A 23,284-nucleotide genomic window follows, 5' to 3' on the forward strand; every position below is an offset into this window, starting at 1 on the left:
GGGGCTCGACGCGTTTCCCATTGAAAGCGACAACATCCGCGACCCCCACATACCTGGAGCAGTGCAGAGGCCTTGCCCGGTGGGCGGGGCCCGAGCAGCCATTGGCGGCTTCGAAAGCGCCTCGGCGGGAACAGCTGTAGTTGCGGCGGGCGATGTGGAGCAGCGGTAAGGAAGGCTTCAGCTGCACGGATTGGAACCCGGAGGGCGGTGCGAGGACTAAGAGAGCCAGCCCTCAGTCCTCTACAGGGGCCCTGTCACGGTGCAGTACTGCCGCGGGATCTTGGCCTAGGGGTGAGACTCACTTAATATTGAGTCCGGAACAAGAGGGTGGTGATGCTCGTCCGTGGCGTCATATCCGCCCGGAGTGGGGCCGGGCTTTATGTGTCGCCTGGGAATCTGCGCTGCAACAGTTCCTGTCGGCCCGGTGAAGGGTGGCTCTACTTTGAGCCCAAGGTTCCGGCTGCGCTTTGGCTCCCTAGTTCTTACCTTGAGTCTTTACTGTCCGTGCATCCTGTTGCTTTACTCGTTTTGCTCCCTCGCTTCGACGAGATTGTTACTTCACGAGGGGTCTTTTCTGCCACTAGTGCATTCAAGAACTGTGTCTTAGCACCTACTGTGGTGAAGCGCTAGAAAATTGAAGCCGGGCGGTGGTGGCGCACGCCTTTAATCCCAGCACTCGGGAGGCAGAGGCAGGCGGCTGTGAGTTCGAGACCAATCTGGTCTACAAGAGCTAGTTCCAGGACAGCCTCCAAAGCCACAGGGAAACCCTGTCTCGAAAATCCAAAAAAAAAAAAAAAATGGAAATTGAAATAGTTACAGGGGAAAAGTTCACTCAAGGGCTTGCTAAATTTGCTGATATTTTACGCCCTCTCTGTCATTTCTTCTAGAAATGGCATTCTGCAAGCCTCTCAGGATTAAGAATCTTCAGAAGTGCTAGGGAATGTTGCATCTCATCTTTTGGCACCCCACTCTGAGTGCTCTGACTTCGCCTGATTGAGCAGGGTCAAGCCTAGCTAGTACTGGGAGGGGAGAAATGCCTGCTTTGCATACACCTTCCCGGTTTACCTTATCAATACACAAGAAAGCCCTCCCAGATGTTCTTCATAGATGAAGTGTTGTTTTGATAGTTGGCGGACTGTTGAACCAAATCCTTCTCATATGCACACTGCTTAGGGAGAGTATCCAGTCCTTCCTTCAGGCATCTGTCAGGTTCATTTGAGATGGTTCTTGACCGGACTCCCTGGATGACTTGATTGACAGTCACTGAAATTGTTACAGTCAGAGCCTGGGCCTTGGCAACCCTAACAAGCTAGGCTCAGTCACCACCCTCACTAGACCAATTAAAAGGACAAGGCATAGTTAAAAGCACAGAAAAGAAGTTTATTCAGTGTGACTACACTAGGAAAAACAAAGAGGTCCAGTGACTCACCGACACGAAGTTAATGTTTGGTGCTCAGACCTGAGACAGAAGTTTAAACAGAAAGCAGAAGGTATTCACAACTAAGCAGTCCTGGTCACAGTGTGGTCTTTCCATCGCTGAGCCATCATCCTGGTTTCAGTCTCTCCCGAAGGAGGTACTGACAAGTTGGCAGAAAAGCTCCTCTGACTGACACCAGGTGTCAGCCTTTCCTTCTGCCAAGTTTCATCTTCTTGGTGTCTGTTGTCTCAAATGGGAGGCACACAATGACTCTCCTTAGAATGACCTTCCTCCTGCCAGGACAGTAACAGGGCTATAAATTTTAGAGTCATAGTAATGAATAAGACCAACATAGTCCCTGTCTTGAGCACAAAATATATATAATATATATATATATATATATATATATATATATTATATATATAGCTGTGATAAAATAATAAAGCTGATGGTGGGTGGTTCTGTAAAGACAATGAGCCCTGGAAGATTGTAAAATAACTTTTTATTGGACGGGTGCAGTAAGTTTCTGGGGAGAAACCAAACCAAGAACTGAATTACAATAAGAACCTTCTAGTCAATGGTTGCTGCAAGTACAATGCCCCATCCCCACCTCAAGGGATCCTTAATCTTACAGTGTAGCTGAAGATGTGGGCCTGGAGAAGCAGCTCAGTCATAATGTTTGCCTCAAGGAAGGCCCTAAAGTCCTTCCTTGAATACACATGCACAAACAAGAAGAAAAGGACGGGGAGAGAGGCAGCAAGAAGGAAGCAAGGGCCAGGTAATACATGGTTTTGTAGACCATGCTGAACAGTGCAGTAAATAGTAGTCCTTTTTCACAACCTTAATTCAGCTGTTTTTTGTTTGTTTGTTTGTTTGTTTGTTTGTCTGGGGTTTTTTATTCTTTTGGGAGGGGTTGTTTTTGTTGTTGTTGTTGTTTGTTTGTTTGTTTCTGAGACAGGGTTTCCCTGTGTAACAGCCCTGCTGGCTGTCCTGGAACTCACTCTGTAGACCAGGCTGGCTTGAACTCACAGAGATCTGCCTGCCTCTGCCTCCTGAGTGCTGGGATTAAAGGCTTGTGCCACCCCTGCCTAGCTATGAATTGTCAACTATTTTTTCATCTGAAACCATGCTGTGGTTTGCAGTGCCTTTTTTAAAATATAGTCAACAGACTGGGGATTTAGCTCAGTTAGTAGAATGATTCCCTGACATGCAATAACCCCTGGGTTCATCTCCCAAACCACATGAAACCTGACATGATAACCCACACCTATAATACCAGTACCTGGGAGATGGAGGCAGGAAGATCAGAATTTCAGAGCTACCCTATGATACATGAGACTCTGTCTCAAAAGATAAAAGAAAGGAGCTAGAGAGTAGCTCCTTGCTGCTCTTTCAGACTATCTGGGTGAGTTCCCAGCAGCTACGTGAAGGGCTTACAACTGCCTGTAACTCCAGCTCCAGGGGCCTTGACACCTTGTCTGGATGGGGTACCAGTACATCCATGGCATAACTACATAAATAAATAATAAAGTACAGTCAGTTAGTTGTATATCTTTTAGCCAGCAGTCAATGGCTGTAAGTTACACACAGTGTTCAAGAAGCTCTTACAAGTTTAGATGTCAGTCACAACCAGGACTCTTGTGGAGAATAACCCCCCATTTATTCTTAGTAATTCTAGGGTTGTGGGGACTCAATGAGAATGACAGACCTGCTTTCATCTTAAACATGGATACCAAAGTCTGTGTCCCAGTCTAGAAGACAAGCTGTTCAAGGAAATTAAAGTCTACACAGGTTTTGTTCAGTCTTCACTTTGAAATCTTGCTTGTTTGCTTGGTATAGTGGCATAGGTCTTTAATCTTAGACTTGGGAGGCAGGTGGATCTCTGAATTCGAGGCCAGCCTGGTCTACATAGTGAGTTCCAGGACAGCCAGAGTTACAAAGTGAGACCATGTTGGGGGCGGGGGGTGCTTGCTTGCATTTTACCTCCTGTGTCAGCATTCCAATTCAAGTAACAGTAGGCTTAGCTGTACCCTTTAAAGGCTCTGAAGAAAGCAATAAAGGCTCAGGATCTCCCTTCCCTGCACCACAGCTTTAATGTTCCTGAGGGTCACTTGTTGAGGGAACTATCCCACGTTCAGGGCTCAGGACTGGGTAGGCACTGGAAGACTCTTTACCTGAAGACAGCAGGACAGTAACATAGGATTGGCAGTGCCCTGAAGCATGAAAATAAGACACTACAGTTGTCCATACTTACTTCTAGTTTCACATTTCATAGGGAATCTGCCACTAGCTAAAATATTCCATGAAAAAGTTTTTTTGGTTTGGTTTTTTGAGACAGGGTTTCTCTGTGTAGCCTTGGCTGTCCTGGAACTTGATTTGTAGACCAGGCTGGCCCAAACTCATAGAGATCCACCCGCCTCTCCTGAATGCTGGGATTAAAGGTATGTGCCACCACCCAGCTCAGAAATAAGTTTCTAAGTAACTGTCATTATGTTAGCTATATCATAGTATGGCAGAGGACATTATTGCAGGACCATGTGTGAGGACCAAGCTATATAGTGATCAGATGGCTGGAGGAAGCCAGAAAGCTAGTGGGGAAGCCATATACACAGTGGTTTTTATTTATGGAGACAGTACAGCACTAGATAGCCCTAGGCAGCCTCCTGGGTTTGTCCTTTTGAATGCCAAGTTTATAGACCTGTATCCACATGACTGGATTAACACACCCTGTGAGTGAGTGTGAGTGTGTGTGTGTGTGTGTGTGTGTGTGTGTGTGTATGTGTGTGTGTGTGTGTGTGTGGTTGTGTGAGTTCCTGGGTGTGCAAGTGAGTGTTTATGTATATTTGTGCTTGTGTGAGCATATGTGGGTGTGAGTGTATGTTTGTTCTAGAGGTAAACATTCAGTATCTTCCTTAGTCCTAGACTACCTGGCCAGAAAGCCTCCCTACCTCAATCCTTCTACCCCCATCCCCATCCCCCAGCACCAGATTTTTACAAGGGAACTAGGGCTCAACCTCAGGTCCTCATGCTTGTGTAGCAAACTCTTTACTGACTGCATCATCTCCCCAGCTATCTTAAAAAATAAAATAAAACAATCTTCCAGGAAACTAGCCTAACTTCCTATGAGAGTGCATTAATCCCTTTGAGGGTTATACCCCAGTCACCTACCTAATCACCTTCCACTAGGCTTCTTAAAGATACACCACCTCTCAGTACCATTAAATTGGTATTTAGCACAAAAACTTTTGGTGTACAAACTGTATACAAATCATAACAGCACTTTTTTCCTTTTTTCTTTCTTTCTTTTTTGTAATTCTAAAGCATCCTGGCTGTAGAGACTCACACTTCTAATTACAGCTCTTAGGAGGCTGAGACAGGAGGATTGCTACCACTTTGAGGCCAAGCTTGGCTATATAGTAGATTTCAGGCTAGCCTGGGCTACAGAGTAAGTAAAACTTTCTTCAGAAAAATAAAAGAAAAAAAAAATCTGGGGTTTGGGCTATAGGTACAGGTCAGTTGGTAGGGTATGGCATGCAGGAAGCCCAGGGTTTAACCCACCGCTGACTAGAACCCAGCACAGTGACTCACTCACTCCATAATCCCACACTAGGGAAGTAGAGGCAAGGGGATCAAAAGTTGAAGGTCAGGCAGAAGAGGTGGCTTCGCAGTTAAGAACACTCGATCGGGTGGCTCATAACCAGCTATAACTTCAGTTCCAGGGAATCTGACACCTCTAGACTCCTCAGACACTCACATTTATGTACAAAGACACATATTAAAAACAAAATAGATATCTATAGCTTTTTAGTGGTTCAAGGTCATCCTCAGCCACATGAGTGTGATCCCAGCCTAGGCTGCATGAGACCATATGCCAGTGCAGCTTAAAGAGTAATTAAATTCAGCATTCTCAAACAGTGCAGACTGTTAGAAAAGGTAAGCATCGAGTGTCTGACCTAACAAACCCTGGGTTAAATAAGATACTGAACAGTTCACACTGAAGTTTCTGCACTGGGTTAATGCATTCCTGTGCTCTTCTTGCTTTATCCAAGGGCCAAAGAGATGGATGAGAATGTTGCCGAGTTTATCCGGAGGAGCATCTTGAAAATCCCCTTGTGTGAGATGAAGACCATCCTAAAAGCCTGGAACTTTTTGTCTGAAGACCAACTGCAGACCATAAACTTTCGGCAGAGAAAGGAATTTCTAGCCCAGGAAGTAATTCTGATGTGTGAGGTAAAGGTGTTCAAAGTTATCAGCCAAGTAAATTAATGCAATAGGATAAAGTTAGACCAATATGTACACAAGATTTTTTTTTTTAAAGCAAAGCTACAAAAAACAATTCTGGGGAGGAGGAACAATTTTTCCAACAGACAGGCTAAAAATAGTTGGATGCTTGTATGCCAAAACACATACAAGTTGTGTTTGCTGGTTCAGGTACTACATCTGTTCAGTCCCAGAACTATGGAAGCCAAGGCAGGGATAGCTAGAGTTCAGGTAAAGCCTGGCCTACATAGTGAATTCAGGGTCAGGTGCGTAAGAAGACTGTCTCAAGAAGAAAAAAGGCAAGTTTAGTCCATCCCATCCCTACTACTTAAAAAAAAAAAAAACTCAAAATAGATCCAAGACCCAAATACTTAAACCATAAACTGTGTAGAAACAACAAGAGAAAAATCTTTGTATCATTGGACTAGGCAAAGGTTACTTAGAACACCAAAAAGGTGGTTCATAAAAGAAAAATAATTGATAAACTAGTAGAATTAATCTTTTTTTTTCTTTGAAAAATTAAGAAAAGCCACAGAGTGATGGAAACTATTTCCAAACCCTGATCTGTAACATGCTGGAAAGTTGAAAGAGTCGGTAATAAGAAAAAAGATCTTAGATAGCTCAGTGGCTAAGAACTCCAGCTGCTTTTCCAGATACCTGATTCCATTTTCAGCACCACTGCAGCAGCTCACAGCCATCTGTAACTCCAATTCCAGGAGATCTTACACCCTCTTCTAGGCTCCAGGGTACCAGGCACACACATGCTGCACAGATATACATACAGGCAAAACACATACACATTAAAAATATTTTTTAACACATCAAAGATTTGGTTAGATACTTTCCCATAGAAAACTTACAGATGGCAAATAAGCATATGAAGACGTAGTGTTCAGAATCACTAGTCATCAGTAAGTGTAAATAAAAGCCACAAAATATGGTCATCAGGATGGCTAGGATTGGCAAGACTGATCATACCTATTTGGAATAGATGGGATTTTTTTTTTCTGGTGCTGGACATTGGACCTAGGGCCTGGTGTATGCTAAGCAAAGGTTGTCTGCTGAGCTGTTTGTACTTCAAGCCCAACATTTATTTTGTGTTTGGGATTGAAGCCAGGGTCTCAAACACACTAAGTGCTCAACAAGATACATTTTCTAGCACTTGACAGTTTGTCTAAAAGTTTAAATATTTGCCATCATAGATTGAGCCATTCCACTGCCGGGCATTTGCTCAAGAGAAATGAAAACACATGCATATCCACAGAAAGACACGTATATTAGTACAGTGTTCATCACTGCTAAAACCTAGGAACAACCCAAATCCAGTAAGCAACAAACTGTATCATATTCACAAAACAGAAAATTACTAGCAGTAAAAAAGAATTGAACTATAGATACAAAAATATGGCTAAGTGTCAAAATAATTATGCTGAGTAAAGGAAGCCAGATCAAAAAAGAATCCAACCTTATGTTAACATTCATATAAAACTAGAAACTACAAATGTTGTGACAGAAGGAAGATCTGTAGCTGCCTTAGCACCAAGGATTGGGAGGAAGAGAAGTGGGGACAGAAAAGGATATGAGAGTGAAAGGCACAAAGAAATTGTGCATGGAGATTGCTGGGCGTGTTCACCACATTGACATAAGTGGTTTCATAAGTATATTTATGGCCACATCTGAAATTTTTAAATATATTGTCTTACTTGTGACTGTGATGAAAATGCCCTGACAAAAGCAACTTAACCAAGAAAGGGTTTGTTTTGGCTCACATTCCTGGGAATTCAGTCCATCAACTCACTGGCTGGTCAGGCTGCATGGACAGTAAATAGGAAATATGGCCAGGCCCCAGAGCCTCATGGTACCACTCCCAGTGAGCTGCTTCATCCAATGAGGCTCCACCCTTCACCAAACAGCACCACCTACTGGTAGAAGTACTCACCATGCACGCCTGTGGAGACGTTTTTCATGCAACCACAGTATGTGTGCAGTTTAATGTATGCTCAAGAGTGGTGTTTTGTTTTATTTTGAGACGGAGTCGCACTCTATAGTCCTGTCTAGCCTCAAACTCATTTGCAATCCTTCTGCCTTTGCTTCCCAAGTACTAGGATTATAGCTGTGAACCACCATACCTGGCTTTTTAATGTTTTAAAAATCTAAAAGTTGCCAGGTGGTGGTGGCACACGCCTTTAATCCCAGCACTCGAGAGGCAGAAGCAGGCGGATCTCTGTGAGTTCGAGACCACCCTGGTCTACAAGAGCTAGTTCCAGGACAGCCTCCAAAGCTACACAGGGAAACCCTGTCTCAAAAACCAAAAAAAAAAAACAAAAAAAAAAAAAAACCTAAAAGTTAAGTGAGAATGTGGACTGGGGCAAGAAATGGAGGGGACTGTTGACTAACACGAGAATGTAGATTGGAGATAGATTATCAAAACAGTACTTCAGGCATACTAATAGAATGTTCTTACCAGTCCTAAAATAGGCTTGAGAGGACTAGCCGCAGACCTACTGCTTCATTTCCTAATCAGTTCACCCTCTCTTTCAGGAAAAATGTGCAAGACTTGATGACATGGCCCTTTTAGACATCGTGTGTAAGTTTTGGGGATTTGTCTTTGTGCATTGGAGTTTTGTTTCATCATTAGTAATTTCTTATGTTAATCAAGATTCTAGTGTCTAGAGAGATGGTTCAGCAGTTACTGGCTGCTCTTGCAGATGACCTGAGTACCATTCCCAGCACCCTCATGATGACTCAGATCCACCAGGAATTCTAATTCTAGGGATTTGATGCCCTCTTCTGGCCTCTGTGGGCTACTGCATGCGCATGGTGCATAAAAACAGCCAACACACACACACACACACACACACACACACACACACAGATTTGAGAAGCCTGCACACACACACACACACACACACACACACACACACACACACACACACACACACACAGATTTGAGAAGCCTGGTCCCTGCTATCTCCCTGGTGGGTCTAGTGCCCCTTGCTGAGTTGCATCTCCTCTTTGACCCTCAGACTTCACCTAAATCAGTGGACACAGAATAGTCAGTCCCAGCTTTCAGGACTGTGGGAACTCAGAACCTTTAGAGACAGGAACTGGCTCATCATGAGCATTAATTATCATTTGTTGGGCTTTACTTTGTGCACTTTTGGAAATGCATCCCTGAGAAGCTGCCGTATAATGCAGATTCACGATTCTTGTTACATCTTGGATTTTTTTTTTCTTCTCCAGTATTCACGTTTTAAAATTTAAGAACACAGATAGCTTTGGTTGTTCTCATGACTCCATCATTGCTTCCCTGCAAGTGCTGGGGGATAGTGGCTCACATTGCTTGCTCTGGTGTTTCCTTTTGGCAGATAACAGTGGAGTAAAGTTGTGGTAAGGGTCAAATGAAAGTACAAGTCAAGCACTTGGAACAGGAGTGGTCTCTCTGGGTTGGGTGTTGTTTCTTACATACCCCAACATACACACAAGAACTGTACCACACAGGCGGACATCAGGACAAGTAGTCAGTTCTCTCCTACCTTGAGAGCTCCAGGCATCAAACTCAGGTTGCCAGGCTTTATAGCAGGTGCCTTTACCTGAGGAGCTGTCTCTCTGGACCAGAGCCTTGTTTTTATTAATTTGTTGTCATTATATATTGCCCTAGTTTTCTTTATATTTCTGGGATAAAAACCATGATGAAAAGCAACTTGGGGAGAAAAGAGTCACTTTATTTCAGCTTATAGTTTATAGTCCAACATGAAGTTGAAATACAGGGCAGGAACCTGGAAGCAAAGAACATGGCAGAATGCTACTTACTGGCTTGCTCCTCGTGGCTTACTCAGATTGCTTTCTTATAGTGCCAGAGGACACCTGCCTAGAGGTGGCACCACTCACAGTGGGCTGGGCCTTCCCATATCAATCTTCAATCTAAAAGAACTAGACCATAGGCTTGTTGACAGGCCAATCTAATGCAGGCATTTTCTCAGTTAAGGTTCCCTCTTCTCAGATGTCCCTAGCTTGTATCAAGCTGACAGAAAACTAAATAGTGTATACATTAACTACCTGTATGACTGGAAGTATATTTTAAAAAAAAATCATCTCTATCAACTTTTTTCCACCTATGCTATGGCTGAATCCACCTGTGATTTAGTTTGCCTCATTTTCTGTTGTTAGATTCTAACTGTGCAGCTATTGGGTGGATCAAGGGTTGGAGAGACAGCAGCAGTTAGAGTGCTTGTTACCAAGCATCCACATAGCAGTTCACAAGTGTCTCTAACACCAGTTACAGAAGCTCTAAACCCTCTTCTTTTCTCTATAGGCACCAGGCACACACATTGTACACTTACATGCCTGTAGACATACACTTATACACATAAAATAAAAATAAATAATTCCTTAGAAGAAGAAGAAGAAGAAGAAGAAGAAGAAGAAGAAGAAGAAGAAGAAGAAGAAGAAGAAGAAGAAGAAGAAGGAGGAGGTGGATCCATAGAGCACTGATGAGCAAAGCCAGTGATTCACGATTTTGTGGATACTGAGGTCTAGCTGAGGAAAGGTTAGCCTGCCGATCTCACAGTACCTATCTCAGTGGTAACGAGCATGTGAAGGAGAATTGAGAGCTTATGAGAGCACAGAGCACTTGATCTTTTTCAGTGATTAGCTTCCTTGAGGAGATAGATGGTGTTCAAGGTGAGAACCAAAGGAGGAGCTAGCACTAGCCAGGCAGAAGAGAGGGAAGTTGAGGAGGAGGAAACTGATGGGCATGGGGTGGGAGAAGAGTGCCAGAGATGCAAGAGAAGGGACGAGCTGGGCTCCAGTGGAAGGGATCCTTGAGACAATGCAGAGACTTGGAATCCACTAGAAGAAGGGTCTCAGCCTCCATCCTAAGAAACATGTCAGCCCTTGACAGGTTATGAGCCAAAAGAATTAGGTGCTTGTTTTTGAGAGATCATGCTGGTTACGGCACAAGAGAGACAGAGGGGAAGAGAATGCAGACACCTGTGGGATCATCTGGAGAGGGTGGTAGTCGGAATAGAGAGGAGGGCAGAGAGAGCCAAGAAATGGGGGAAGCTTGCACCTAGCCCAGGGACAAAGACAAATGGATTGTGCTTACAGGACTCTCATGTCTACACATGAGCTAGGAGCCCTTCCCACTACAAAGTATAAGCTGCAGGTGCAGGAATGTCATGATCATCTTTCACAGGCAGGGGTAGGCTAGCATGTACCTGTTGCAGGTAAAGTTGTCCATTTGTATCTAAGTCCTTGATATTCACCTTTTAGGTGATGTATAATGGGGCTTTTGTCAAGTGTTCTAATTTTCTGTCACACCAGTCTTATTCAGAGACAAATTATCAAGTCTTCTCAACTTTAGATACAGAACCAGATGAAAAAGTACAATAAGAAAACCACTTTGGGGGCTGGCATCACACTTGCCTTTTGACATCAGCTATAGATAAAACCAATCAATGATCTGCCAGGCCCATTGCCATGAAAAGAAATAGGGGCCAGTAACAGGGACATGTAGATCCAGGAAAGGAAAAGATGCTGAAGCTAGGGGGGAAAATGGAGAACATTGATGCTGAGGTTGACGATATCCTGAGGGCTGGGTCCATATCCCCTTCAGAGTTTAGAAAGCCTGACCTGATGTGAAGACCCAGAAGGTCAGACAGATGGAGGTCAGCACAGGGACATCCCTTGAGTCCAGGATGAAGGGAAAGAGTTGAACTTGCTGAGCGCCTAGGTCCCATTTCTCCTTCAGGTACTCTTCACATCTCCTGAAGGGCATCTCCTGTGTCACACGCTTACCCTTGCCTTTACTCCATGTGCACGCATCGGGTGCTTTATGCAGGCAGGGTTAGCCTGGGCAACAGCACTGAGCAAGTCCCTCACCTTCACGAGTGCCTTGGAGAGAACCAGGGGCAGTTTGGGTGTAATCAGGGTAGGCCATTCAGTAGTTGCTGCTGAGGAAAGAGAAGGCTGGGGTGGGGAATGAAGTGTCTAAGGAACTGGAGAAGAGGCCTCAGGCCTCAAGGCCAGCCATAACACTATTGTCAGAGTCATGCCACCTTGTGGGTGCATGCTGTGTTTGTATCACTGATGTATGTAAAAATGATAAATGAGGGATGAAGAAATGGCTCAGCTATTAAAACTTGGTATTCTTCCTGAAGATCCAGGTTTGATACCCAGCACCCACATGGTACCTGCCAACCATCTATAACTCCAATCCAAGGGCTCCTATGCCCTCTTCTAGCTTCTATGGACACCAGTCATTCTTATGGTGCATAGATATAAATTCGGGCAAAACCTCCATATACAGAAATATCTCTGCCCATATAAAAATCTAAATTAAAATAACAAAAGACCTGGCAAAAAAAATGACAAACACCAAAACTGAACTGTATTATCTATGTATAATTGAGTAATTGGAATTTGTCTGCAATAAATTTACTCTATTTAAATTTTATGTTTTTTTTTTAAATTTGCACTTTTAATTTCAAAGCTCTTGTTCATGGATTACTGTTTTATAGTATTAAAAATATGTATTTGTGGGAGGATGGGAAGGAGAACCACAAAAAATCATTTTGTTCAAAACTGTCAGTGTTGTCTAACACATTTGTGCTGGTTTAAAAAATGAATGTATGTTTATTAGCACACACTTCAAAGTCTTAATATACAACATTAAGCTGTAAGGCCTTCTCTCTCAGATACTCAAGTTCATCGGCACCGGAAGCTTTGGAATGTCTTTGAGATGAGTAAAGAACCCGGTAATGTTTTCTACTTTAAATTGAGCATCTGAATTTGGTATTTTTGGCAATTTAAAAATGAGGAGCAAATGTGGTCTTTTTGGTGGTGTGTGTGGGGGGGGGTTGTTTTGTTGTTTCTGAGTCTTTGTATCCCTGTGTATCCATAGGTGGCCTTGAACTCACTATGTAGCCTAGCCTGGCATTGAATTCACTGTGTAGACAAAGCTGGTCTTGAACTTGTGGTGGTTTTCCTGCCTTTGCCTCCAGAACAGTGGTTCTCAACCTATGGAGTCAAATGACCCTTTCCCTGGGGTTGCCTAAGACACTGGGAAACAGATATTTACATTGCAATTCATCACAATAGCAAAATTACAGTTATGATGTAGCAATGAGAATAACTTTATGGTTGGGATTCACCACAACAAGAGGAACTGTATTAAAGGGTAGCATCAGGAAGGCTGAGAACCACTGCTCTAGAGTGATGAGGTAACAGGGATGTGCTTCCATACCCAGCCTAGCAGTCTGCTCTCTTTGAAAGATATGACTATTGCTCATTTATAGTCCCTGGCACTCAGGGTCATGTGTAGTGTGGTCATCACTGCTCTGGGATACACAGTCAAAGACATTGTAGCTCCCTAACCTCTTTTTATGTCTCTCTGCACTTTGACAGGTGAAGATGTTGACCTTTTTGACATGAAATGGTTCCAATGTTCCTTTAAGAAAATTCTTCAGAGAGCATTAAGAAATGTAAGAAAATAGTCCTCTTGGATTTCTATGAAATTCAATTTAGTGATATCTAGGGAGGGAGAGAGGATAATATGCCATTATGTTAACAAACTAAAATATTACAAAAACTTGCATCTCTCACCTGCCCATCCCACACAGTACTTTTTAGGACTAGTGGTGTCCATTGGAACTCTGCCACGGCAGAAGCGTCCTCTGCTGACAATGTCCAGTTGGCACATGAGGACTTGATAGGTAGCTCATGTGACTGAGCAAATGAATCTTTCAACTTTCTTAATGAATTCCCCATTAGATGCTGCATATGTGGCTAATAGCTCTGCTATTGGTCAACAGTCACTTTTGCTTTTGCAATGGAAAGTGAAGACATCCAGAGTAAGACCCTCAGCTGTTCCAGCCAGTAGGGGCCACTGAGCCCCAGAGGAGAGCAAGCTCTCTACTGCTTACCCATAGCCCAAACTGGGAGAGTTCCTCCTCATTGTACCAGGGGATCAGGAAAAGCACCTGAGTGCAGAATGGCAGAGTTTGCTCTGAGCCAGCAGACATCATAACCACCTGCTTTTCATGGAGTAAGATCTCAGAGGGAGGAAACAACAAGCCAGCTGGCTCTCTTCAGGTTCTCCTTTCTTGGGCCAGGGTCCAAAGGGAATGTGGACTGGAGCTAGCTGATGACCTAGCAGTGGCTATTAAATTCCAGAGCAAGTGCAGTCATAGCTGCAGGTTTAGAAAGACTGATGGCTGACTGTGACGTGGATACCACACAGAAATTCATGTGCTGCCACATTCCTAAGTGGCTCTAGCTGCTGAGATGTGTGGAAAATGTCAGGATCAGTGCACTCTGAGCTCATTGTCACATAGAAATCCTGCTGTCACCTTCAGAGCACAAACCAAGTGTGCTAGCCAGCAATACTAGAAAGCTTTGTAAAAAAAAACACTGCTCCCCCTTTATTTTTTTGTTTTTGAGATACGCTCTCACTATGTAGCCCTAGCTGGCTAGAACTCGCGAACATCTGCCTGTCTTTGCCTCCCAAGACTGGGGATAAAGGTGTGCCCAGCCAGATAGATCATTTTATTACTTTATGTGTGTTAGTGTTTGCGTGTATATCTGTGCACTGAGTGCGTGTCTGGTGTCTGCAGAAGTCAGAAGAGGGCATCAGATCCCCTAGAACTGTAGTTATGAATGGTTGTGAGCCACCCTGTTGGTGCTAGGAACCAAATCGAGAGCCTCTTCAAAAGCAGCAAGTGCTCTTAACCTGTGAGCCATCTCTCCAGCCCGATTCTAAGTTGTTTTAAGGGATTTTCTTTCCTCAAAAAAAAAAACTTTGTAAGCTGTAAATATCTTTTTTTTTTCTTTTTGTTGTTGTTGTTGCTGCTGCTGTTCTTTTTTGTTTTGAGACAGGGTTTCTCTGTGTAGCTCTGGAGCCTGTCCTGGAATTTGATCTGTAGGCCAGGCTGGTCTTGAACTCACAGAGATCCATCTGCCTCTGCCTCCTGAGTGCTAGGAGTAAAGGCATATGCCGCCACCACCCAGCTATATCTTTATAAAATAATCACACAATGTTTTCCCAAAGAGTCCTAAAACACTGTCATAAAAAGTAGAAAGAGCCAGTGTGATGGGTCAGCTGGTAGTTACTTGGTGCCTAGCCTAATGTCCCGAGTCAGATCCCTGGAACACATGTGGAAGGAGAGAACTGACTCCTGCCAGTTGTCCTCTCATCTCCACATGTTTGCTGTGGTGAGTGTGTGCCCTCACAGACACTTATAAATAAGTATAACTTTTAACTAGAAAAAAAGACTGTTCGTGTCCATACCCATGAAAAATTACAGTAACATTGCTTGTGTCTCAAGTACCTGTAGCCAGCGCCATGATGAGATTTAACCAGGAGGCTTACATCTTTTCTTTATAAGGTTACAGTCAGCTTCAGAGTTGACGGGAAGAATGCCGTGTGGATTCGGATTGCCTGGGGAACACAATATTCACAACCAAACCAGTACAAACCCACTTTTGTGGTGTATTATCCCCAGACTCCATATGCCTTCATTTCTTCCTGCCATCTGAAGAGCAATGTACCCCTTCTCCATCAGGTAGGGAACAGATTACAGCAGCTGGAGTACTTGGTGCCCTTACTTCAAAGGTCCACATAGGTATAAATGACAATAAGATTTAGTGTAAAGTAACTTAGTTCCCATTCTTCTAAGGTATGGATCAGAGAGCTTTCTTTTTTGTTTTTGTTTTTGTTTTTGTTTTGTTTTGTTTTGTTTGTTTTTTGAGATAGGGTTTCTCTGTGTAGCTTTGTAGACCAGGCTGGCCTCGAACTCACAGAGATCCACCTGCCTCTGCCTCCCTAGTGCTGGGATTAAAGGTGTGCACCACCATCACCCAGCAGAGAGCTTTCTTACCTGCAGTGGAAATGTGACAAGGTATTAGCTTGGTCTAGTCTTCTTTTTTTAATGTAAAAGTAATGCATGCTTAATTAAAAAACAAATGCAACCAGTTCAGAAGTCTCTAAAGGTACAAGATGAGTCATCAAAACTCTGCCCCTTCTTCCTACTCCATTCACCCCAAATAGCTATTGTCACCTTGCTGTCTCCTTCCAAAGCTGTTTCATCAGTGTCACCAATAATGTTGTTTATATTTCTATATTCTGCTTATAACTAGCAATGTGCTATTGTGACCACTTTCCACACATGAAAATACTACCTGTGTCAGAGGTAGCCCCTCTCTTTTTTAGGGGATCTGTCTTTGTGTCTTAGTCAGTGTTTTATTGTGGAGAAACAACATGACCAAGATAATTCTTATAAAAGAAAGTATTTCACTGAGGGCTATCTTACAGTTTCAGAGATATAATGCTAATTATCATCATGCTGGAGCGTGGCAGCCCATGTGGTACTGGAGTAGTAGCTGAGAAAGAGCTACATCCTTATCTACAGGCAAAGGAGCTAAGGGGGAGAACTGGGACATGGGCTCTTAAAACCTCAAGCGCACCCCCCAGTGACACACTTGCTACACAACCAGGACATACTTTCTGATCCTTTCACACATTTCACTCCCCGGTGGGAGCTTTCAAATATATGAGCCTGTGGAAGCCCTTCTTATTCAAACCACACTTTGGTATTACAGGTGTCCTAGCTTCTTTCTAAGAAACAACTCATCTCAAATATGGCCTAGTCATTACTACTACCCCTGTTAGCATCTTTTGTTCTTCCAGAGCTCCAGCTTGAGCTGGGTGCAGGTGAGCAGCTCTCTAGTTGGCTGCATGGTACCCACACACCTATCTGCTAAAGCACCATACACTCCTCTGTCGGCAGCAGGCCTCAGGGTCCCAAAAGTGAGTAGCAGGCCATAGGATTAAATTTCTTCTTAAACTTCTTTTCACCCGGGGGTTGGTCCTTATTGTTTTTGAGTCAGTGCTCACCCCTGCCTCAGCCTCCCCAGGGCTGGGATCCCAGGTGTGTACTGAGCCTCCACACAGTGTTCTTTCTGTTCTTAGTTGCAGTGCCTGCATTTAACTTAGCAAGATGTGCAGACCCAGGTGCAGTCCTAACAGTCTTGCTCCTTTCCCTACAAGGCCCTGAAAGTTGCTAGCAAACATCATCAAATCGTGCAGATGGATCTGAGAAGCCGGCACCTGGACTCGCTCAAGGCTATTGTTTTTAGAGAGTATGATCAGGTGAGCCAGTCAGCAACTCTTTACAATGCACACTGAACAGGTGGAGGGCTACTCCCAGCCCATCCCTGGAGGTGAGGAGGTGAGGCTTTCAGTCACTTCACTTTGCTCATGTTTGTCTGTCTTACTCTTTCACAATTTCATACATATATAATGTACTTTGATTATACTGTTCCCAGCATCCTCTTATCCACCTCCCCATCGCACTGAACTCCTTCTTCCCAACAAGTCCCCTCCCTATTACCGTGGGGCTGGTGGGGGTTCTTTTGAGCCCACTGCATTTAATCAGGGCTGCTTGCATGGTTATGGATGTAGGGTTATTTCCTACAGCAAGAGTGCTCAACATTGGCTTCACCACTGAGCAATTCATCTTCTTTCCCCTAACAACCATCAACTGCCTAGAGCTCCTCAGGAAGGGGTTGGGCCTCATGAGCCCTCCTCTACCCAGGATAAAATGATGAAATGTTTAGATGTGGTGTTTCCATTTCCTGTCGAGGACAGGCTTTCCCCTATGGTCTTAAGGTTTCTTCTGTACATGGCAAATGTTTGCACATGTTCAGATTCTTTAGGTGGATGGGATTCCTTAGAAAGGTTGTGCTGTGTGTTATGCTCTGGGGAGAGAGAAAAGGTGGCTGTCTGCAAGTCATTCTTTAAGGCGGAAGGGTAGAAACTTAAAGGTATCTTTGCCTTGTGGCCCTGCTAGCCACTATAAACAGGAACCTCTAACTGTGAGCCAAAATAAATGCTTCTTACTTTTAATTTTTTTTTTTATTTTTATTTTTTACTTTTGTTGTTGTTGGGTATTGTAAGATAGGATCTCATGTACCCCAGGCTGGCCTTAAACTCATTACTTAGCTGAGTTTACCTTCTACCTCCCAAGTGCTGGAATTACAAGTGTAAGCTATCATGCTGGCCTTCTAAGAAGTTAGATGATGGCTCTCTCCCTGACTGCCCTTCTTTGTCAACCTTCCACCCTCCTGCCAAATAGACATCAACTGTTGTCCTGCAGTTCAACCAAGCATTAATAAGAGAGTTCACTTTGTTAGCCACCAAATTGGAGAAATGGTCACTGACTCAAGGGAGATGCAATAGAAAGGATGCAAGAAATGTAGACTCATGGTAGCAAAGTTACTTTTCCTAAAAGACCCCTGAGAGAGTTTTCAGAGTATGATGGACACAGTACTGACACCAAGATGTCGGGGTTGTCTTTCATTGGCTTTTGTGTAGCCCCTGCACCTTGAGGTAGTTTTGTTTCATGGGGTGCTGAGGATGAACCCAAGGCCTCACACATGCTAGGCGGATTGTCTCGCACTGAGTTGCATCTTCGGCACAAGATGCATTGTTACATCAGGTCCTAAAAAAACCGTGCTGCACAGATTGCTGTCCTAAGAGCTGGGCTCAGTTTAGCTACCCTGTGGCAGAACAATTGCTTCTTTCTGCTTAGTAGGAATATACAATATAAGATCTCTTTTTTAAAAAGTAAGATTTTCCAGGCACTGGTGGTATACACCTTTAATCCCTGCACTTGGGAGACAGAGGCAGGCAGATCTCTGAGTTCAAGGCTAGCCTGGTCTACAAAGCAAGTTCCAGGAAAGCCAAGGCTACACAAAGAAACCTCATCTCAAAAAAACAAAAATAATGATTTAACACATTTTACATCTTAGAACCAATTAATATCTATATACCACAACATGTTCACCTTTTCTTTCTTCTCCTAGACCTTTGAAAGTCACAACTCTACAGTGCCTCTACAAGAAGGAAACCTTGGACTAGACATGAATTGTATGTGTGCTTTAAGACATTTGGGGTTGGGAAGGGAATCTTTGCCTTTTAGATGGCTGCTACACAATAAAGCAGTTGTGCTTAGGATCTCATTGCAGAGCTCATTCATACTTCAGAAAAATCAAGAATTAAATCTTCGGGGGCAGAAAGCCAAACTAGCACAGGTGTTCTTCAGAGTTCACAAGAATGGCTAACAGTCACTGAGAGCGTCTTTCACACCCAGCAGGATACCACAATATTTGCATGTGATTGTCACTTCAGTGTTCACAGCTGTCCTGTGAAGTGGCACTATCCACTGGGAAACTGAGTTTCAAGAAGGCTTGAACATGGTCACAGAACTAGGTCTGTCCAAGGTGGAGCCCATGCTCTTAGTGAGCTGGATACACTTGTTCTCTCCCTAGAAACTCAAGTTAACAGTGGAAGAAAAGAGAACCCATGTTAGGAACAAAGCACAGACTCCAGAGGCATAAGGCCTGCTGTGAGTCCCATGTTAAGTAAAGAAACTTGATAGAGAATTACTCATAGTAACTACAGAAAGTGTATTAGAACCTAGACTGTGTGGTGGCACTATAGGTATTTCTTACTCCCTTTTGTCAGCCTGTGCTTTCCAGCTGTTCTGGGTAATGACTTTATTTCGATGAAAAGAAGAGACAGGAAATATCTGAGCTACACAAGTCATCTGCAAGTTTAGGATGGAAAGAACACTGTATGGGGTGAAGTGTATTCCTAATGGCAGTCTCAATCCAAACTCTCATCCACAGTGGATTCAAATATCATTCATGAAAACTTGGAAGAAAAAGAACGAATCCACAGAGTCACTCAAGAGACATTTGGAGCCCATCCCCAGCCACAGCTAGAATTTGCACAGTATAAGGTAGGATGGCACAGTGAACATCACCTGTAAGTTAAGTTAGTGCTCTTTTTTTTTTTTTTGTACAGAAACCTTAACTGGAAAACATGTCCAAAAACTATTCCTTTTTCATTTATCACTTCAGCTTTATGGAACAAATTTGTATGTTACATAGGTCTTTTTATTGTATTTGTAAATTCTCTTTTATCAAAGGAGACACCCTGAAATTTTGAATTTGCCTTTGCCTTTTATCTTTGTAGTAATTCAGTTGTATATTGCTAGTTGGGGGAAGTGAGGAGGACTATACCATACTAGCCTGTGCACACCTAGAACGGTATTTGGCATATAGTAAATGCTCATAAATACTTGAATGAATGAGCTGGGTCTGGCAACACACGCCTATAGTTCTAGCACCTAGGAGGCTAAGACAAGAAGATCTCAAGTTCAAGGCTACTTAGCAAGTGAGTGGCAAACCTGCCTGGCTGACTCAGAAGCACAAAAACAAGAAGAGAGAAAGCACCTACACTACCTAGCCCCACTGGCATCAGATGGAGAAAAATCAGTAGTACAAATGTACTGTAAATTAAACTTGTTCCAAAGGGGTGCTGCTGCCCACTACATGCCCAAGTAGGAGTACAGGAGTTCAAGCCCATGGCCACCATTAGAAGACCTCCAGGATGTGTCATAGTCACCCTAACATGAGCCCCAGTAAAACTGTTTCCATTTAATCTTCTTACAGCTACAGGACACAGTAAAAAAATGTGCCGTTGCTCTGCTCACTTTGGCCCAAAGGCTGTTTGGTTTGATTTTTTTTTTTTTATTTGAATTAGAAACAAGATTGAATTACTTGACAATCCCAGTTCCCTTCTCCCTCCCCTCCTCTCCTACCAACCCCCCAACTAAAACCTACCTATCACATATCCTTTCTTCTAATCTTCACCTGACCCAATCTTTCTGCTCCCTCATGCCCTCTTCATCCTTCCTTTTCTTCCCTTCTCATTTGGTTTGATTTGTTTTTAAAGGAAGACTTTGGTGTTTTTCATCTTGTTTTTGGAGATTTACACCAATGTTTGTTAATGTGTGTGTACACCCAGCTTTGCTCACTTGTGCTCACAGTAATGGAGGCCAAAGGTCAGTGTCAGATATCTTTTGGCCTTGTTTGAGACATGGTCTGTCACTGAGCCTAGAGCTCCTTTTTGGCTGGACTGGCTGCAGAGAGCCCCAACTTCCTCCTGTCTCTGCCTTCCTCCTAAGTATGTGTGCTGGGGTTACACATACATGCCACCACGCCTGGCTCTTACATGGGTTTGGGAACCCAAACTCAGGTCCAAATGCTCAAGCAACAAGCACTTTACCCACTGAGCCATCTTTCCAGCCTGCTTGTTTTTTTTTGTTTTTTTTTTTTTTCAGACAAGGTCTTATAGCCTAGGCCAGCTTCAGCTTCACTGTGTAGACAAGGCTGGCTTGAACTTCTGGCCTCCCAGTTCCTCCTTGCCACAGGTGTTGCCACCATGCTTAGCTGTGTTGTATTAACTGAGCACCTTTAAAGAGCTCCTAATGTAGGCCAGTAGCTCTCAGGGTGTGGTCTTTGAACTGGTAGAACCAGTCACGTGAGAATAGAGGGGAAGCATAGATCTTAGCTCCTATTCCTCCTGAGTCAGGGCAGGGTGTGTCCATCCATCTCTTTCTGCACGCTGTCTGGCTGTTCTGGGCTACACACTAAAACTGGAGAGCCACTGGTTCAGGAGATAGTTTGCTTGTTCAACATCTTAGAATAGTTGTGTTCTGTTAGTCGGGGTGTGCACTCAGTGCACTCACACCTGCTTCCCCCCAACCTCAGGAAATGGCCGGAGTATACTGAATGCCGCTTGGGCACTTTAACTAGCCAATGGCTACATTTGGCATGTCCTCTTTCTTTCTCTTTATAATTTGAACTCATGGCAGACATTAAGTATCGCATAGATATAGTTTGAAGTTTTAAAAATCACTCAAATTTTTTTGAGTGAGCATATAGGAGGCACAGGCAGAGGAATCACTCCAAGTTCAAAGCCCAGGGTCCCAGGCCAGTCAGGTACTGCTTTCAAAAAGAAAAGAAAAATCTAGGGTCACATGCTATGACACATAGGTATCTGATGATGAAGAATTATTCCTGTTTTAGGGCCATAGCTCAGAAATAGAATAGAAGTAGAGACATTTAATTGGAGGCTTGCTTATTGTTTCAGAAGTTTAACCCATTATCCTCACAGTGGTGAGCTTATTCGCATGCAGGCAGGTACTAAAGCAGCAGCTGAGAGGGCAGCACAGACTCTTGTCTTCTACTGGTCAGGTGCTATCCTGATGCAGTGCTGACACTCTCTGTTGGATGTCTTTCCTATACCAGATGCTTTCTCTCTTTGCAGTTAGCAAATTAAATGGGCTCTGCCTGTATTCATCCATGTACTTCTTGAAAGCAGGAATTAATGGAATACATAAATTGTTCATTATCTCTCACCATCCTAGTTGATCCCAGTACTTAACCATCATTTATAAACATTTTTGTTTGACAGCTGGAGACCAAATTCAAGAGTGGCATCAGTGGGGGCATCTTGGCTGACAGGAAAGAGCCCCTACGGTGCCTTATAAAGTTCTCAAGCCCACACCTTTTGGAAGCATTGAAATCCTTAGCACCAGCCGGTGAGTAGTCAGTGAGTCTTACCTGCCAGACAGCTGCTTTTGATGCTCAGTAGATGACTAGCCGGTCACCTCTGAGCGTTCCTGCCTCTTCAGTCTGCTGCCCACCAAGCCCTGTTTTGCTTCTGCTCTTGGCAGGGGGGTAGGAGAAGGTGCCCATAATTTGCTTCTGATCTTGCCCATTTTTAAACTGATCTTCCCCATGGCCATTCTGATTTTTTTTTTTTCTTTTTGTTTCTTCAGGTATAGCAGATGCACCACTTTCTCCACTGCTCACCTGCATAGCAAACAAGAAAATGAATTATTTTAAAATTAGAGATAAATGAGATAGATGTGGCTTTACTTATATTGTACATGCGGTTCCAGTTATGGCTGGCTGACTCCTATGTATAATCTTGTGTTTTAGAAATCAGTCCTTGGCATTGGAAATTCAATGCTTTTAATGTAAGTATTGGGACTAAATATGTCCTCCCTTTGTTCTCTAGCTCCTCTCTTCTACTGAGTACAGCAGTTGGGAGTACTTGAGAAATGATACCCCTCCCCCCCCCCCACCCCCCCCCACACACACACACACACGAGAGGCTTCAGATTGACCTTAACACTGAGATGCTCAGAAGTCAAGCATGTGACAACACAGTGGCTGATCCTGCTGGCATCACACCTACTGTCCTTTATCCCACTCCTTCTTGTCCTAAGAGGTCTAGTCTCAGTTGCAATTTTCTGTGAAATTTCTGAAACTACAAAACCCAAAACTTGTAGGAGAGTCAGAGGGGAGAGCGGGGTGCATTACGCTACTACACAGGCTGCATATCGGATGGCTTGTTTGTATAAAATAGCTTTTCTATTGTACATACGTGGAATATTGAAACTGAACTTCACTGTTTTACTGATTTGTGAATAAAGATTTTGGCAAACTGGCCTATCAGTTGCTTTGGATGAAATGACACAGGCTGAGCAGAATGCATAAATACAGCATGAAAGAACTAAGTAATGCTGTCTAATGTGATATGTACAGACCAGGTCATCCAGTATGATACACTGTGTGCTTTCACATGTAATGGGATCAGATGTGTCAGGCACGTCCCATGCCCCACAGTGATAAGATATTGGGCTTTGTGCTGGCTAGTTCTGTCATTGTGGCAAGCTAGAGTTACCTGAA

General features: G+C 43.6%; 2 protein-coding genes and 1 long non-coding RNA gene across 5 annotated transcripts in view; 1 reads left to right on the top strand and 2 right to left on the bottom strand.

Moving 5' to 3' along the window:
• The window catches only part of Cmc2 (C-X9-C motif containing 2), a 29,008-nt gene extending 28,823 nt beyond the window's left edge, over positions 1–185 (bottom strand). Inside the window, exon 1 of the mRNA XM_027410800.2 lies at positions 54–185. The gene's annotated coding sequence lies outside the window, so the exon portion shown is untranslated. The remainder of the gene's footprint in view (positions 1–53) is intronic.
• Cenpn (centromere protein N) lies at positions 55–23,044 on the top strand. Of its 3 annotated transcripts, none has more exons than XM_027410797.2 (11): positions 55–165; positions 5,467–5,647; positions 8,219–8,264; positions 12,376–12,435; positions 13,085–13,161; positions 15,064–15,240; positions 16,725–16,826; positions 18,542–18,605; positions 19,367–19,479; positions 22,002–22,128; positions 22,369–23,044. In XM_027410797.2, the coding sequence occupies exons 2-11, from the start codon at positions 5,477–5,479 to the stop codon at positions 22,449–22,451; spliced, it is 1,020 nt and encodes a 339-aa protein (XP_027266598.1). In that variant the 5' UTR covers positions 55–165; positions 5,467–5,476; the 3' UTR covers positions 22,452–23,044. The 3 variants fall into 3 exon arrangements, with proteins under 3 accessions (XP_027266598.1, XP_027266596.1, XP_027266599.1); XM_027410795.1 differs by having other exon boundaries at positions 153–291; XM_027410798.1 differs by lacking the exon at positions 12,376–12,435 and having other exon boundaries at positions 153–291.
• On the bottom strand, positions 1,360–22,419 carry LOC103162503. Its single transcript, XR_004769290.1, has 2 exons — positions 22,151–22,419; positions 1,360–1,710 (listed from the first exon to the last, which is right to left on the bottom strand). It is a non-coding gene; the product is annotated as an uncharacterized LOC103162503 (long non-coding RNA).
• Positions 23,045–23,284: the final 240 nt, after the last annotated feature.

This window comes from Cricetulus griseus, chromosome 3, assembly GCF_003668045.3.
Source record: "Cricetulus griseus strain 17A/GY chromosome 3, alternate assembly CriGri-PICRH-1.0, whole genome shotgun sequence".
Taxonomy (NCBI): domain Eukaryota; kingdom Metazoa; phylum Chordata; class Mammalia; order Rodentia; family Cricetidae; genus Cricetulus; species Cricetulus griseus.

Bases quoted from the DNA above. Each gene is read 5' to 3' on its own strand.
- Cenpn (XM_027410797.2), top strand. From the start codon at position 5,477: ATGGATGAGAATGTTGCCGAGTTTATCCGGAGGAGCATCTTGAAAATC. The intron at 15,241-16,724 runs GTAGGGAACAGA...TTTCCCTACAAG, and splicing joins ATGTACCCCTTCTCCATCAG to GCCCTGAAAGTTGCTAGCAA. The intron at 22,129-22,368 runs GTGAGTAGTCAG...TTGTTTCTTCAG, and splicing joins GAAATCCTTAGCACCAGCCG to GTATAGCAGATGCACCACTT.